Genomic DNA, 15,166 nt, shown 5'->3' with positions numbered 1-15,166 from the left:
GGTGCGTAGGGCCGTCTCCCATTTACCCATGTAAAGTGGTGTGTCGGATGGGGTTTCTAGTTGCAGCATGGAGTATAGATAGGATATTCCATGCGGGAGTGGATCTGGGCTTGCGCTGACTGCTTCTATTGTGGTCAGGCCCCTAGTGAGCGCCGGGCCTTGCGGTAGCGTTCGGATAAAGTTAGTTAGCTGGTTGTGTCTGAACCTGTGCATGAATGTCATAGGTGTCTCCCCTAGTAGGGCTGTCAGTGGTTTACATTCACCTGCTTGGAGGATGTGGTGTAGGCGAGGAGTCTCGCCCGGGAGAATGTTGCGAAGTGCTCTCGGGTCTAGTCCCGGGGGGAAGTCGGGATTATATGTAAGGGGCAGAAGGGGGGAGGGGAATGGCGACATGTTGCCGGTCTTGGAGGCTCTCCTCCATACTTTCAAGGTGTGCCATGTGTATATGGACATATCCTTCCCATCCGCTGCCTCCCGGCCCCAGGGTAGTCCGGAGAGCGGTCTGCCCACTTCTGCTTCCTCTACTGTTTTCCAGAGCTTCCCGACGGTATCTTTTGACCACTCCACGATCCGCAGTAGGTGCGCCGCGACGTAGTATCGGTAGAAGTCTGGGAGGGCTATTCCCCCCCTGTCTTTGGGGCGAGTTAGTGTGGTGAATTTCAATCTAGGTCTACCCCCGTTCCATACGTATTTGGTCATCTCCGATCTAAGGGACCCGAAGAATGTCTTTTGGATCGCTATGGGGATGGCCTGGAGGAGGTAGAGGAGACGTGGGAGGAAGTTCATTTTCAGGACCTGGACCCTTCCCAGCCAGGAGATGTGTGGGAAGGACCACTCTCGCATGTCTCTTTGGAATGATTGTAGTGTGGTCGTGAAATTTTCTTTGTACAAGTCCTCACTATGTCTTGTCAGCCATATCCCTAAGTACCTAATTTTGTGTTCGGCCCATTGGTATGGGAAGCTGTGCCGTAGGGGCTCTGCTTGTGCAGTATTTACACTGACGTTGAGAATGAATGATTTCCCGTGGTTGATTTTTAGGTTTGATATGGTCCCGAATTCCCTTAGTTCTTTCTGCAGGTTTGGAAGGGAGATCTCGGGTTTGGTCACCACAAAGAGCATGTCGTCCGCGTACGCGGCGACCTTGTGGTGCACTTGCCCTGTTTCCACTCCGGTGATGTCTGTGTTGTGTCTAATGTGTGAGAGGAACGGTTCTAGTGCGAGAACAAATAAGAGTGGGGAGAGGGGGCAACCCTGTCTCGTGCCGTTGTGTATGGTGAAGGTCTCCGTGGGCGCTCCATTAACTATTACCTGGGCTGTCGGTTCCCGATAAAGTTCCTCTATCCACCTTCTCAGGTGGGGTCCTAGTCCTGCTTGGGCCAGCACTTCGAAGAGGTACACCCAGCAGACCCTATCGAAGGCCTTCTCTGCGTCAGTTGACAGGAGAAGAAGGCCTTCCCTCTTACCTTTACTACCGTGCATGAGGGTAAGCGCTCTGATGGTATTGTCGCGGGCCTCACGTCCCGCCACAAACCCCACCTGGTCCGGGTGGACCAGCGATGGGACATGTTTTGTGAGCCGTGTGGCCAGGATCTTGGCCATTAGCTTGATGTCGCAATTGATGAGCGATATGGGCCTGTAGTTACTACATTGTTCCCTGTCTTTACCGTCTTTGGGGATTATGGAGATATGCGCCGCTAGGGCTTGTTTAGGGATATTGTGTCCCTCCCTGACTGCGTTAAAGGCTTCTACCATTGGTTGGTATAAGTCTTCAGCATAGGTCTTGTAGTATTTGGTCGGTAGGCCATCCGGCCCTGGGCTTTTACCTGTCTTAGTTTGCTTAATTGCCATCGCTAATTCCTCTATCGTGATAGGCACATCTATCATGTCTGCTATGTCTGGGTCTAAGGTCGGCAGTGGGTGTTCAGCTAGGTATTTCCTGATCGCTTCGCGTAGGTGGGCTTTCGCCTTTTGAGTTTGTGGTTGTGGCAGCGTGTACAGGTCCGAGTAATATGTGCGGATGGTGTTTTGTATGTCTTTCGGGAGATGGTGTAATTTCCCTTGTTTGTCTCGAATCTTGTCAATGTAAGTGTGTTGTCTCTGTTTTTTCAGCATCGCGGCTAGGAGCTTGCCGCTTTTGTTTCCTTGTTGTGCAAAGAGGGCCTTGTGTCTTATCGCTTCTCTGTGGTGTTTGGTGTGCAGTAGGGTGGCGAGCTCTCTCCTTAGTTGAAGAAGTCGTGATTGGTGTGTGCTGTCAGGTGTTAGTTTGTTTTGTTCGTCTACCTTGTGGATGTCGGACAGTAGGTCGTTTAACCGTGCCTCGGTCCGTTTCTTCAGTAGTGCCCCCTGTTGTATGTAGTGTCCCCTTATCACGCTCTTGTGCGCTTCCCAACGGATTGTCGGGGAGGTCTGTTCGGCCGTGTTGAGTGTGAGGTATTCTTTTATTTTCTCGCCTATGAAGCCCGAGATCTCTTGATTGGCTAGGAGGTACTCATTGAGTCTCCATTTCGGGTTTGTGGGACGGTAAAGTGGTGATGCCAGGGTCAGTAATACTGGGGCGTGGTCCGACCAGGTGGCCCCACCGATTGTGACTGTAGTCACCAGGGGGAGGTCGTGGTGCGTGGTATAGACATGGTCTATCCGAGAGTAGGAGTTGTGTGGTTGGGAATAGAAAGTGAAGTCCCTTTCATCTGGGTGGTGGGCTCTCCAGCAGTCAACTAGGCGCTGGCTACGGAGAAGGGATTTGATGTGTTGTAGGTGTTGTGTGGGGACATGGGAGACGCCCGATGAAGTGTCCCATGCCGGGTCTAGCGCAATATTAAAGTCCCCCCCTAGAATGAGAGTCCCTGCCGTGAAGTGTTGGAGCTTGTGTAGTGTCTGTTTGAGAAAGCGCGCTTGTTGTTTGTTTGGTGCATAGATGCTTGCGAACGTGTATTGGTGTCCCGCAATTGTCCCTTTGAGGAATAGGTATCGACCTTCGTCGTCGGTCATGCATCCCCCCTCCTGGAACGGCAGCCTTTTGTGAAGGAGTATCGCTGTCCCCCTGGCCTTACCACCATGGTAGTCGCTGTAATACCCTTGGCTATAGTGATGGTTTGTTAGTTTGGGTCTTGCCCCTTTTTTGAAGTGGGTTTCCTGTATCATGACTATTGAGGCCCTGTGTCTGTGGAAGTCTCGTAGGGCCCCCGTCCTCTTTTCCGGTTTGTTCAGTCCTTTAGCATTTATTGTGAGGACACGTAATTGGTCGGGAGTCAACGTCATGTCGTGTGGTCGGTTCGTGTATGGACGGGTTTAAGGGGGTGTCTCCGTCTGGGGTCTCTGCCTGTCGAGTAGGCACGTCGGGTCTCAGGTGTGTCAGGGAGGGTACGGTCAGAGGAGTAGGCGTTAGGGTGGGGATGGAGGTGGTATGGGGGTCTGGGTGGAAGGGTGAGTGGTGGAGGTGTGGGAATGCCTCCGGGAGTCTCGTCACTACCTAATGACGATGAGGTATAGGCGTCGGTGAGCCTCACTCCACCGCACCTCCAGAGGTGTCGGTGAGCGGCTCATTACCTGGTTGGCGCCTCCCTGTAGGGCGTCGGTTGGGCGTCCGGTGTGGCGAGTCGGTGTCCCTGTGGCGCGTCGGGTCACGTGGCTTCCCTATGTGGCTCGTCTTTGTTCGTTTGATATGTGCGTTTCTGTCGTCCCCGCCTCGGGGTGTACTGGCCCTAAGGCCTGTATGGGTGCGTGTCGATGAGTGCCTTAAGTCAGCGTGTGGCTGGTCTGTCATTTGTAACAAGGTCGCATTAATATAGCAGCGGTATAACTGGTCACAACAGGTGAAAACAAGTCTAAACAGTTTGACAACTTCACTAGATCGTGTACATTTCGCCCCCCCCCCCCCCCCCCCAAAACCCACACAATTCCCACACATGGTGATTGGACATAACTGGGACGTCTGGGTCAGGTAGTGCTCGAGTTTCTGGGCCTCTCTATCCCGTATCATGAGTGGCACCCCCTACTGGGCCTATGCGTGTGGAAGGTTGGGTCCGAATTGTGGGTGCCTGAGACCCAGGGCGGGTTTAGTAGTAAAGCAGTACGGGTGGTTTGGCTATGCTAAGAGGATAATCACCAGGGTGTATGCCCTTTGTTGACCCCGTCCCCCTCCCACATTCATAAAGCAGATATTCGTGCAATCCCCCCTTCTGGGTCTTCCGTATCACCCGTCTACTCATCATCTGTTCTACAGTGTTTGGTCGTTTGTTCCTCCCCTCCCAGGTGTGCCCCACCAGCGGAGCCCCCCGCCTGCTCCCCGAGGTTCGTCACAGGTCGGGCGGGCTCCGGCGGTAGGGCCCAGCCGGGACACGGGTCTGCCCTATGTTGTTCCAGCTAAGGTTGGATAAGTTTGCGAGCGTGTTCTCTTCCCTATAGTGACCCTTCCCCAAGTGGACCCTGTTGCCCCTGACTATTCAGCTAGGTGGTGGAATCTGGAGTCCGGAGCAATGTCTTGGTATCGCATTGTCCTTTATACTCTGCGGGCAGAACATGTCCGCCTGTGTCTCTAGTTCCCTGTGGCCATGTAAGTTCTGAGTGTCTATCGCCCATTGGGCTGTATACTTGCGTTTCAGACGTGCGGGGTATCTTTAGTCTCTCGAAGTGGGGGTGGGCGACTGTAAGCTTGGTTGCGGTCGGTCTCCCGTGGGTTCCGGAGGTGGAGGGTTGCGGTTGTCTTCTTATGCGTTGGCTCCCGAGGGACGAGTAGCCTGTTGTCTCGTCCTCCGGGTTCTGGGAGGTTGCTGTGCCTGGCGGTGTGTCTCAGGAGCAAAGTTATAGAAGGCCAGTGGGTCCGGCCAAGTCATGTGTAGTGGGGGTAGTTGTAGTTCCTTCATGAGGTCCCCTAGATCTTCTTCTCTCCTCGCCGTGAGAGGGCCAGTCGGCGTGGCGATTTGAAGTCCTGTTGGGAAGTTCCAGCGGTATCTGATCCGGTTGGCCTGTAGCACGTGTGTGAGTGGGCGCATGGCCCGCCTGTACGCCAATGTTGCCGGCGATAGATCAGGGTATAGCTGTATGTCATGGCCATTATGTGAGACTTGTTTCTTGTCCCTAGCGCTTCTCAGGATGTCTTCCTTTTCTTGAAAGTGTTGTAGGCAGCAGATAACATCCCTAGGGGGGGAATCTGGAGGTCCCCTAGGTCGGAGGGCTCTGTGGGCCCTGACAAAGATGATAGGCGTCTCGGTTGGCCTCTGCAGGAGGGAGTTAAATATCTCAGTTAGGGTGTCGCGTATTGGGGCAGTTTGGTCTAGATCTTCTGGTAGGCCCCTAATTCTTATGTTTTGCCGCCTCCCTCTGTTATCCAGGTCTTCAACATGGAGGGCCATTTGGCGGATTTGGGCCGCTTGCTTCTGTATGATGTCCGCGGCTGTGTTTTGCGCCGCCACCACTTGGTCACATTCTGCCTCCAGTTTGTTTAGCTTGTGATGGATTCCCTGTATGTCCTCTCTTAGGGCCTGAAGTTCTCCCTTTAAGGAGTTATGTAGTGCCGTGTTGGCCTCTTTTAAGTCGGCTTTAGTGGACAAGCTGCTAATTAGTGCTACCCAGTCCGGCTGGAACTGGGCCTGGGGTGGATTAATTCCGGGCTGTACCTGTTGTGGGTGTTCGCCATGCGGTGAGGACGGGCGTGGTAGGCCCGAGGCTTCTGCGCCGTTGGAGGCCTGTGCGGTGTGGTCGGCCGGGGCAGTAAGGTATTGGCGCATACCTGCCGGTTGAGAGTTCCTCGGTGTGCCGGTGGTTGAGGCAGCCTGCTGTTGCTTGGTGTTTTTCCCCATTTTTCCGTCGATTAGTGCGTGTTTAGCGGGTTTTAGCTGTGAGCCTGAAGGGAGCCCTCGTTTCACGCCGCCATCTCGTCTGGCGTCCAGGCCACGCCGAAAGAAAAGTATTTTGCAGGGTTTTATTGTTTTATCATTTAGTTGTTTATACTGTTAATAGTGGCTGTTAAAATGTTACTTCTGGGATCCAAACGTTTGTTCTATATTTTTATTATTCCGTGTTGGTGTTCCCTGTACGGTTACATAAGCTGTAGTCGTTATCATACTTAGAACATTCCATTAAGGGGGATCACTCAGCACCTTAATTGTATGTCTGTACCCAGAATCCTTAGCGGCAGCATAACAACTGTAAATTCAGGAAATCGGTGAGAAATCATCGCTGCTGACATGTCTGTAATGTGTCGTTTTGTTGAAACATTGCTCTGCCGGAGCTTTTACTGCAGTGGAAGGTGTCCCGTCACATATTTATTTGCCATTATTGTTGTTTTTTATGCTTCCACCATTCACAACTGTTAAAGTGACTTAGTGGTATCAGTTTAAGCTGGCCTGTTGACTAACTGTAACACTTATAGTGCTTTAAGATCTCTATTTTATGTGATATCCCTGTGCATTGTTTATTGTAGTTTATATAGTGGTTTATTTAAAGAAGCAAAATTAACCTTTTTTCTTCTTCTCACTTTTCCCTCAATTACATCTATTGATTTACAGATTTCTACCACCCTGCGTATCCGGAACAGGGTTGTTTAGATAATACTGTGCATTATTCATTGGTGGTCACAGATACTGACTCACTTACCTGCCAAGGGTGCCTGCGGCATCCATTGGGTTTGATGGCAGCAACTCTGGGTTCCTAGGCTTCTTTCTGTCCTCCTGCAGCCTCTGCTCTCCCACTCGCCCACGGGGGACCTCAGGTGGCCGTTCTGCCAATGCATGAATCCTGGCGGGCGTAGGAGTCTGGGGCGAAGTAAGGACAATGATGCGTCCAAAATGGTGCTGGGTCCCAGGACTAAATTTATAGAGATCTGTAACTTCGCCTGCAGAGGGAGAGGCCGATGTGATTTATCTGCCTTTTATATTCCTCTCCCTCCAATCATTGCTCAGCTGTTCTGGAGCCTAGTCTCCGTTTACTAGTGCATCCTTGTGCCTATAGTGCTTTCAATGTTTGCTGTTGGTTTTCCAGTATTTTTGCCTTTTCACGGACTTCGTCTCCTGCCTTTGACTCTGCTCCTCTCTCTTTTTGGATTTTATGCTCGGCTGTCCCGCTCCTAATAAAGCACCCGTGCCATCACAGACCCACCTATGCCCTGTTTCCGCCTCCAAGGTGGGTACCTTGTGGGTTGTGCTTGTAAGGGACCGCGGTTCCACTGCACGGATTTCCAGATTCTGGATTTAAAAAAAACGAGCCCTGTGGGCCATCACATTGGTAAACTATGTTAATTGCTTAATTGAGTGCTAATTACAAAGATCTCTAAATGCTGGTACATCTATAGCCCATAATGACTGAGTCTAATTCTTCCCTTGGGGAAAGCAAATGGACTCTAGGAAATAAGGGAATGCACATTAAAGTAGCCCTGTCATTTTTTCAATTAGTTTTTTTTCTTGTTCTTACATTTTTCCTTACCTTATGTCCCTTGTAGCCTAATTTCTTCCTTGATCCTGATTTCAATATCTGGGTATCACCATTTAGTTCTCTTCTGCCCAAGGTGGCAGCAGTTTGTCCTTGTTTAGGATTGTTTGAAGTGACAGAGCCGCTTTAATTGTTGTGACTATGATTAACTACACAGCACCTTATTTCTAGATAGCTGATATACCTGCTGCAGTTTCCAAATCCATTAATTTATAAATTTCTAACATTTTGGCTAGCCCAACATAAAGATTAACGACATATTTAAAGCTTGTTGTAGTGGTTGTGATGCGAGGATTACTGGTACCATTCCTGGGTAAGGAGCTGGGTGATTCTGTTTGGCGCTGAGACTCCTTTCATGCCGTTTGAACAGCATCCAGCTGATGCAGAGCTGCTAAAGTCAGATGCTAATCGTGAGAACGTGCGATGAGCACTTAAAATTCCATGGCATGATGGCGGAGCCTGACTGCCATGCTGTTCAGACACACTTCACGAGAGCTTTGAGACAAACCGCTATTAATCTCACTTTTTACTGACTTATTGCCTGCATTGCATGCATCTTTCTGGCTTGAAGCTACTTAAGTACCAGACTAAAAAGAGGGTTGCACTCAATCAAATAAACCACAGGGTGCTGACTGATTATGGGTCAACATACCCCAACCCATAAAACAGTTATCAAAAGAAAAAAAATCTCAGGCACTCACTGTGATAACTTTAAGCAGATTTAATGGACACATCAACGTTTCTACCTGTTCCCAGGTCTTTATCAAGCTTGATAAAGTCCTGGGAACAGGTAGAAACGTTGCTGTGTCCATTAAATCTGCTTAAAGTTATCACAGTGAGTGCCTGAGATTTTTTTTCCTTTTGAAGCTACTTATAAGTCCTGAAGGCACCTCACTATACTTCTTAGAAAAAGCTCTGGTGAAAGTTGTGGGATTTTGAGAGAAGCAGACTTGCAGCCTACAAGCAAAAAAACACGAGCGAGATGTACGTCTCCGATCCCATCAACCACCGCAGCCTGTGTCTGGATCCCTGCTATCTCCCTCCAACCCCCACCCTCCTGCCGATGTGGATTATCCCAGCATTTATTGGGTTATTGCGACTGGTTTCACAACTCAAAAAGTGTGTCCTGTCATATCTAATATGGTGGAAGCAGTGTTATTTGAAAAAATCTCTTTCAAGCTCAGCTGGCGATTTCAGCCCCCTGCAACAGTGAAGACGATACTAACCTTACCTTTTTTTTTTTTTTTAATTCTTTATTTTTCAAAGTGCAGAGTTGATTACACAAGACAAGGTTGGTGAATGACATAACAAGCGTTGTACTCGCAAAAGACAAGATGTGATGCACTTTTTTGTAGTAGAAACAGTAACAAGGTTAATTAACGTTATTATCAAAAGATGCATATAACAGGACATTGCTTATAAACTGACAGTTATTATCTGATATGCATAAATGCGATGTACTTTTGTAGCTAGTCTATACATGCTTGGTTATGTAGTGGTTGGATTGCAGGCTATGCAAAGTAACAATTTCTATCCGCTTATTAAAGTAATAGGTTGCCCTCTTGACAGTAATAGGTCGTTAAGCATTAGTTTACTAGTGTGAGACACTACAGCCCTGTCAGTTAGTGAGGAGGTCTGTCTAGGTCCTGGTATGGATAAGCAGTTAGCAATTAAAAAACATAGGGGACATAGATTGTATGGGAAGGTTCATTCCTTCTGGCAGCAGTAATAAACCTGTTAGGCAGATAGAATGATAGGGAGTAGTAGAAGGCAAAACAAAACCTAGCCCAAGGGAGAGCATAAATGAGCGTGTCCCTCCTGCGCTGGTGCGCCATGTCGCTACCCTATACCCTTGCTGACTTGCATGATAGAGGATAGTGTCCCGTTAGTCCATATTTGGTCGCTCCGCCGGCCCCAGGCCTTCGCGGGAGCCCCTGTGCATGTCCCTCCGCTCCAGCTGCTCTCAGTGCTGCAGGCGATATCCCGGGTGGTCTTGGTGGTCGGTAGTACCTTCCAAGGACGTGGTTTAGGCAATCGGGTGCTACCCCTTCTGCTCCTCAGCCCAGGAAGGCGGCAGTCGGCTTTGGGTTTTGCAGGACGTGGCTTTTTCCTTGCTGGTCTCGCACACTCAGGCGCTGTTGGTAGTCTCCGTCGGTTGTTAGCCGCTAGGTTCAGTTTGACAGGAGGTAGGTGTCTGTGCTCTGCTTGTCCCTGTTTCTCCATTAGGTCCTTTCTGCTCTGCAGCTTCCGCCAGAATCTGCGAAAGAGATCGTCCAGTCGCTGTTCGAGTGGCTTTAGTAAGCTGTGTGTCTCTGCAGCAGGATCAGCAGACGCCATCTTGGCCCCTTGTATACTGCTGTGTGCTTGCATCTGGGGCTGATGGATGTCGTGGTTCTGCTGGTGACTGATATGAGCCGTGATAACCCCCACCGGCTGGGGGGGGAGCGGGGTTTCCACCAGTTTTGGCATTTTCCAGCTGGTCTGGGAGCAGGGAGATCGGCCTCTTCTCCCACGCTCACCTCTGACTTTAGGCCGCAATTTCACTGTCGGGTTCAGCTTGTCCTACCGGGCTCCAAATCCTCCAGTGTTGAGATCCGGGGTGTCGCCTGCTCTCTACTGTGTGGAATCAACGTATTTGCCGGGGGAAAAGTTATCAATAGTTTAGCTTTTAGAGAGTTCTCGCTCGGAGCACACGGTTCATGCAGCCATGCAGCTCGGCGGTCAGGCCCCGCCCCCCGATACTAACCTTACCTTTAAGTCTCCCACTAAGAGTCTCTCAATCCTGGACAGGGCGCACCCAAAATAGTGCTGGACTATATCCTGGAGGCCCTGGCATCTTCTATCTCGCCTACAAGTGAGAATCCAGATTTAGCCAAGCTTAACCCTACGCCTGGAGGTTGCAATGTGCAGCTGTGGATCTTTCTGTTTGGGTCTGCTCCTACACCTTGCCCTATGACCACCTGGCTGACTGTCATAATCTATATATATTTTTTTTTTCCATACAATCTTTGCAGTTATTTTAAACTAATACTTACTCCTGTTGCATTTTGTGTTTGTGTTAACCTGCATTTCTGTTATTTCAGTAGCCAGGGATGATTCATATTGGATCTGTTTATTTATTTATTTATTTTTCACACCCATTGGTTTTCTGAAAGTATTTACTGAATCCATGTTTTTGTTTCCTGCAGGGTAGCTGAGGCTGGTTTCTCCCTAGGAGGGTCTGATGGAGGGGTAAGTACCTAATGACAAAGACACATGCGAGCTTTGTACATATTTATGGAGCACATAGGAGGAGTTATAGGCAGGATTATAGGACAAAATAGGAAAAGTTATAATTATTGGCGTGATTTTATATATCAGTAAGAGGAGTTATAGGGAGACATATAGAGCAATAGGAGGCAATATAGGGTGGGTTTTATGAAATAATAGGAGATGTTATAGGGAGGGTAATATCGAGCAATAAGAGGAGTTATAGGGAGACATATAAAGCAATAGGAGGCAATATAGGGTGGGTTTTATGAAATAATAGGAGATGTTATAGGGAGAGTTATATCGAGCGATAAGAGGAGTTATAGAGAGACATATAGAGCAATAGGAGGCAATATAGGGTGGGTTTTATAAAATAATATGAGATGTTATAGGGAGGGTTATATCGAGCGATAAGAGGAGTTATATAGATCAATAGGATTTGTTATAGGGATGGTTATATAGAACAATAAACCAAGGATTATTTACAATTTATTGAACTGTTTGTACTGAACAAGTATAATGTTGTTTAGATATAATCAAACATCTCTCTTATTTGTCCACCTAGTAACATTAAAAAACATCAAAGAAGAACTGTCGCGTGTGATTTATTTATTTCAATGTTCTTCTATAACGACCTTAGTGCTTTACAATTTCTGCAAAAAGAAAATGGGCTATTATGCAAACAGGGGGAATATAATTAGACACAATATACTAAAGGAGAAAATAACCATGCCGTGGGTTTCATCCACCTGCAGGTACTATGCAAGAAACCCAGGGAGCTTACAATCTAGAGATTATTTTGCGCCGTCTGACAATTAAGTCACCCATGGCAGGTGCTATTATTTATTTGCCTTCCAATATACTAATTACCCCTGTGAGCGCTTCAATTGTGTTTACAGGTTTGAGAGAAACCGCCACTTCCAAAGAAATGACAATCACAAATTGGACAAAATTCTACAATTTGACTGTTGTGGCCTATAGATTCTCTGGTCAATTCCCAACTATTCACAGTTTAGTGAAAACTTTATTCCATGCCTCTTTATTTATCTGACAGTACAGCAGCTGATTGGGCCGTGAGGAGTTAATAGAATGGCTGTCAAACTTGTTATAACATTTTAGGAAGACCAAAGGGAAGAATGTGTCTTGGAGCCGGCGAGTGGGTGGCAGTTTTGACATTGAGAGTGAGAGGACATTAAAACAATGGTTTATAATATGTCACCAAACGTCTGGGTAGTGACGGAATCCATCTATCAAAAGCTCTTGTGTGCGTGTGTTTCTTAAACAAAATGTGGAAATGGAAAAATTTACCCTTGATAAGGAGAAAATAAGCACTCTAAAGTTTTTATATGGAGTAATAAGAGGTACTTGGACAGTTATATAAAGTAATAGAGCTGTAAAGGAGTTTACGTACTAATAGAAGGGATATAGTGAGAGCTATTTGGAGCGAGTGGAAGATTTATAGAGAGAATTATATGTAGGAATAGGACTAATTAATTATAGATCTGAATTATTGGGGTTGTATGGAATAATAGGGAGCAAGTGAGAGGCTTAAAAGTTGTTGTTTTTTTCCTATTGGGCATTATTCTTTAGGTCCTCCACCAAAATCCTAAAATTACAGGATTTTAACCAGGGAATCAGTTCATGATATTATTACTCTGAAATTCAGAGATCCCTGCTTGCATGTTCTACCATGCTAGCTGTACCCAGTGGCTTTATAGCACTTCTGATATAACATGTTGAGTTAACGTGCTCTTTATACTTGTAATCTCTCTGTCTAGGAAGTATTATTAATGCTGTAAGCCTACTCTTTAAGCTAGAACTAGACAGGCCTATAACATTTAACCCCAGGGGGATTTTGTGTTATAGGCAACACAAACCATAGTTTAGTTATGGGCCCCTGGGGTGGAGCATTTGGAGAGCAGGGTGGGCCAATGCTCCACTCCGCAGTTTACATACAACTGGGAGAAATAAGATCCAGGCCAGAGTTTTGATCTGTCTCCAACCCACTGTTCAGCTGCAGATAATCAGCTGCAGCAGTGGGAATAAACCCCTCCCTGCTAGGCAGGTAAAGGGGGATTGCTGGCTTCCTCCCTGGAAGCAGGTAGGAGAGACGCTGTTCTCTCCTGTGAGAGAGTCAAGGAGACTGAGCACTGGGTGTGCAGAAGGGAAAGCAGTTAAGGCTGGCTTGGAGCACTGGGTGTGCAGAAGGGAAAGCAGTTAAGGCTGGCTTGAAGCACTGGGAGTGTAGGAAGGAAAGCAGTTAAGGCTGGCTTGGAGCACTGGGTGTGCAGAAGGGAAAGCAGTTAAGGCTGGCTTGGAGCACTGGGTGTGCAGAAGGAAAGCAGTTAAGGCTGGCTTGGAGCACTGGGTGTGCAGAAGGAAAGCAGTTAAGGCTGGCTTGGAGCACTGGGTGTGCAGAAGGAAAGCAGTTAAGGCTGGCTTGGAGTACTGGGAGTGCAGAAGGAAGCAGTCAAGGCTGGCTTGGAGCACTGGGAGTGTAGAAAGGAAAGCAGCAGGCTAGCTGAAAGCACTGGAGTGCAGAAAGGAGAGAACATGTTTTTTTTTTTTCTAAAAAGGAAGTGAAGCCACATTCTAACTGAGTGTGGAGTGCAGAGATCTGACAAAGGCACTAGGTTGGTGAAACCAATTCTTGTTCTGATATAGTTTAAACCCTTGCGAGATAGGGAACTTGATGTTAGTTAGTGCTCAGACCGAGCTAGGTTTTTCTCTATAGGAATTTGTGTTACTGTTTTTTTTTTCATTTGCTGCTGTATCTGTGGTGGAGTTTAACAATAAAGTGCCTGGAATTAAGTTGCCTTAAAAGACTGTGCATGTTTGTGCCCAAGAGGACCGTGCTACCTGCAGACAAGGATCACACATTGTTAACTTTTACTGCATCCAAGATATGTTATGGATAACTCAATTTTATCTTTCTGTAACATAAATCTTACGCCTTAGTAAAATACAGATTGACAAAAAAAGTTACGGGGAGGATATAACTGAAAGAGGGTGGGAGGAACAGGGGGGCAGTTAAATATCTCCCTTGCAGAACTTGCCTATGCATGTTGAATGTATATACAAATGGCAGAGGAGTATAGCTGATAGTCTATAGAAAAAAAACACAATACAATAGTGTAATACTGTAAATCAAGCATGTCAAACTCAAAGTCTGGCACGGGCCACATAAACAAGGTTTAAGTTTTCATAGAAACGTAGGTTTATTTTAAAAAGTACAGTATAACCCCACCCCACTCCCAGCATCCTCCTCTACTAAATCACAGCCCCCCCTCTACTAAATCACAGCACCCCCCACTACCACCCTGTGCCAAATCTGATCCTCACACTGACACACACACACACATACAGACACACTGACACACACATACTCACTGACAGACAGACACACACACACACATACTTGCAGACACACAGACAGACACACACATACTCACTGACAGACAGAGACACACACACACACATACTTGCTGACACACACATACTCACTGACAGACACACTGACACTCTCACTGACAGAGACACACACAGACACACTGACAGACACACACATACTTGCCGACACACACACACACTCACTGACAGACAAAAATACACACATACTCACTGACAGACACACAGACACAGACACACACACTTACACATTCTTGCACACGCATACTTTTCTTTATTGCTCCCTACCTTTTGGAGCCGATGTGGAGCATCTCCCTGGGGTCATTCCAGCTCCCCACTGCTCTGGTTTAGTGATGCCTGCTTCACCACAGAGAGATAAAATAAAGAGTAAAAACTCAGACATCCACGTGGTAGCATTTCCCAATTGTGTAGATAAAACAGCACAGTTGGAGAAAATATACATATATAACTTCTTAAAAATAATGAAAAAAATAGAAATTAATGATTGTATTAGAATTAAAAAATTATAATAAATAGAGAATTGCAATAATGGTTTTAATCTCATCTTTGATGACATTGAAATCAGAATTCAGAATTCAGAATTCAGAAATGTATTACTTTTATGGTGTATAATAACACTTTTACCACATATTTGTCTAACCAGATGTGGAACATGCAAATACATACAGAGCTTAAAAAATATATATGTCTACAGAGCCTAAACCCCTACATTTTAGATATAGTGTGTATTTTTAATAGCAAAGAAACCTATTTAGATAAAAAGAAAGACTTGGGGAATAAATGTCCCGTCCAAGAAATCTATAGGGACAAAAAACATATAGATCGATTGCGACCAAAAAAAATAGATTTCTTAAAGGGAATATCATAATACATTTCTGAATGTATTACACTATGGTATTGTGTTTTTTTCTGTAGACTGTCAGCTATACTCCTCTGCCATTTGTATATACATTCTATTTGTATGGGAATAAAGTCTGGAACATCCTAAAAGGAAGCTGTTACACTATTACAAAAAGTCATTCATTTTGTACAGTTACATATAGAGGTGTCGGTTTAACACACT

General features: G+C 46.7%; 1 protein-coding gene across 1 annotated transcript in view; it reads left to right on the top strand.

Annotated features, from left to right (window-relative positions):
- Window positions 1-15,166, top strand: part of OGFOD3 (2-oxoglutarate and iron dependent oxygenase domain containing 3) — a 129,548-nt gene that overhangs the window by 24,595 nt on the left and 89,787 nt on the right. The window contains exon 4 of the mRNA XM_063456016.1: window positions 10,614-10,656. Within this exon, the coding sequence (XP_063312086.1) occupies window positions 10,614-10,656 (43 nt within the window). The remainder of the gene's footprint in view (window positions 1-10,613; window positions 10,657-15,166) is intronic.

This window comes from Pelobates fuscus, chromosome 5, assembly GCF_036172605.1.
Source record: "Pelobates fuscus isolate aPelFus1 chromosome 5, aPelFus1.pri, whole genome shotgun sequence".
Lineage (NCBI taxonomy): Eukaryota > Metazoa > Chordata > Amphibia > Anura > Pelobatidae > Pelobates > Pelobates fuscus.
Note: the sequence above shows the minus strand (reverse complement) of the source record. Positions and strands in the feature narration are given on the sequence as shown.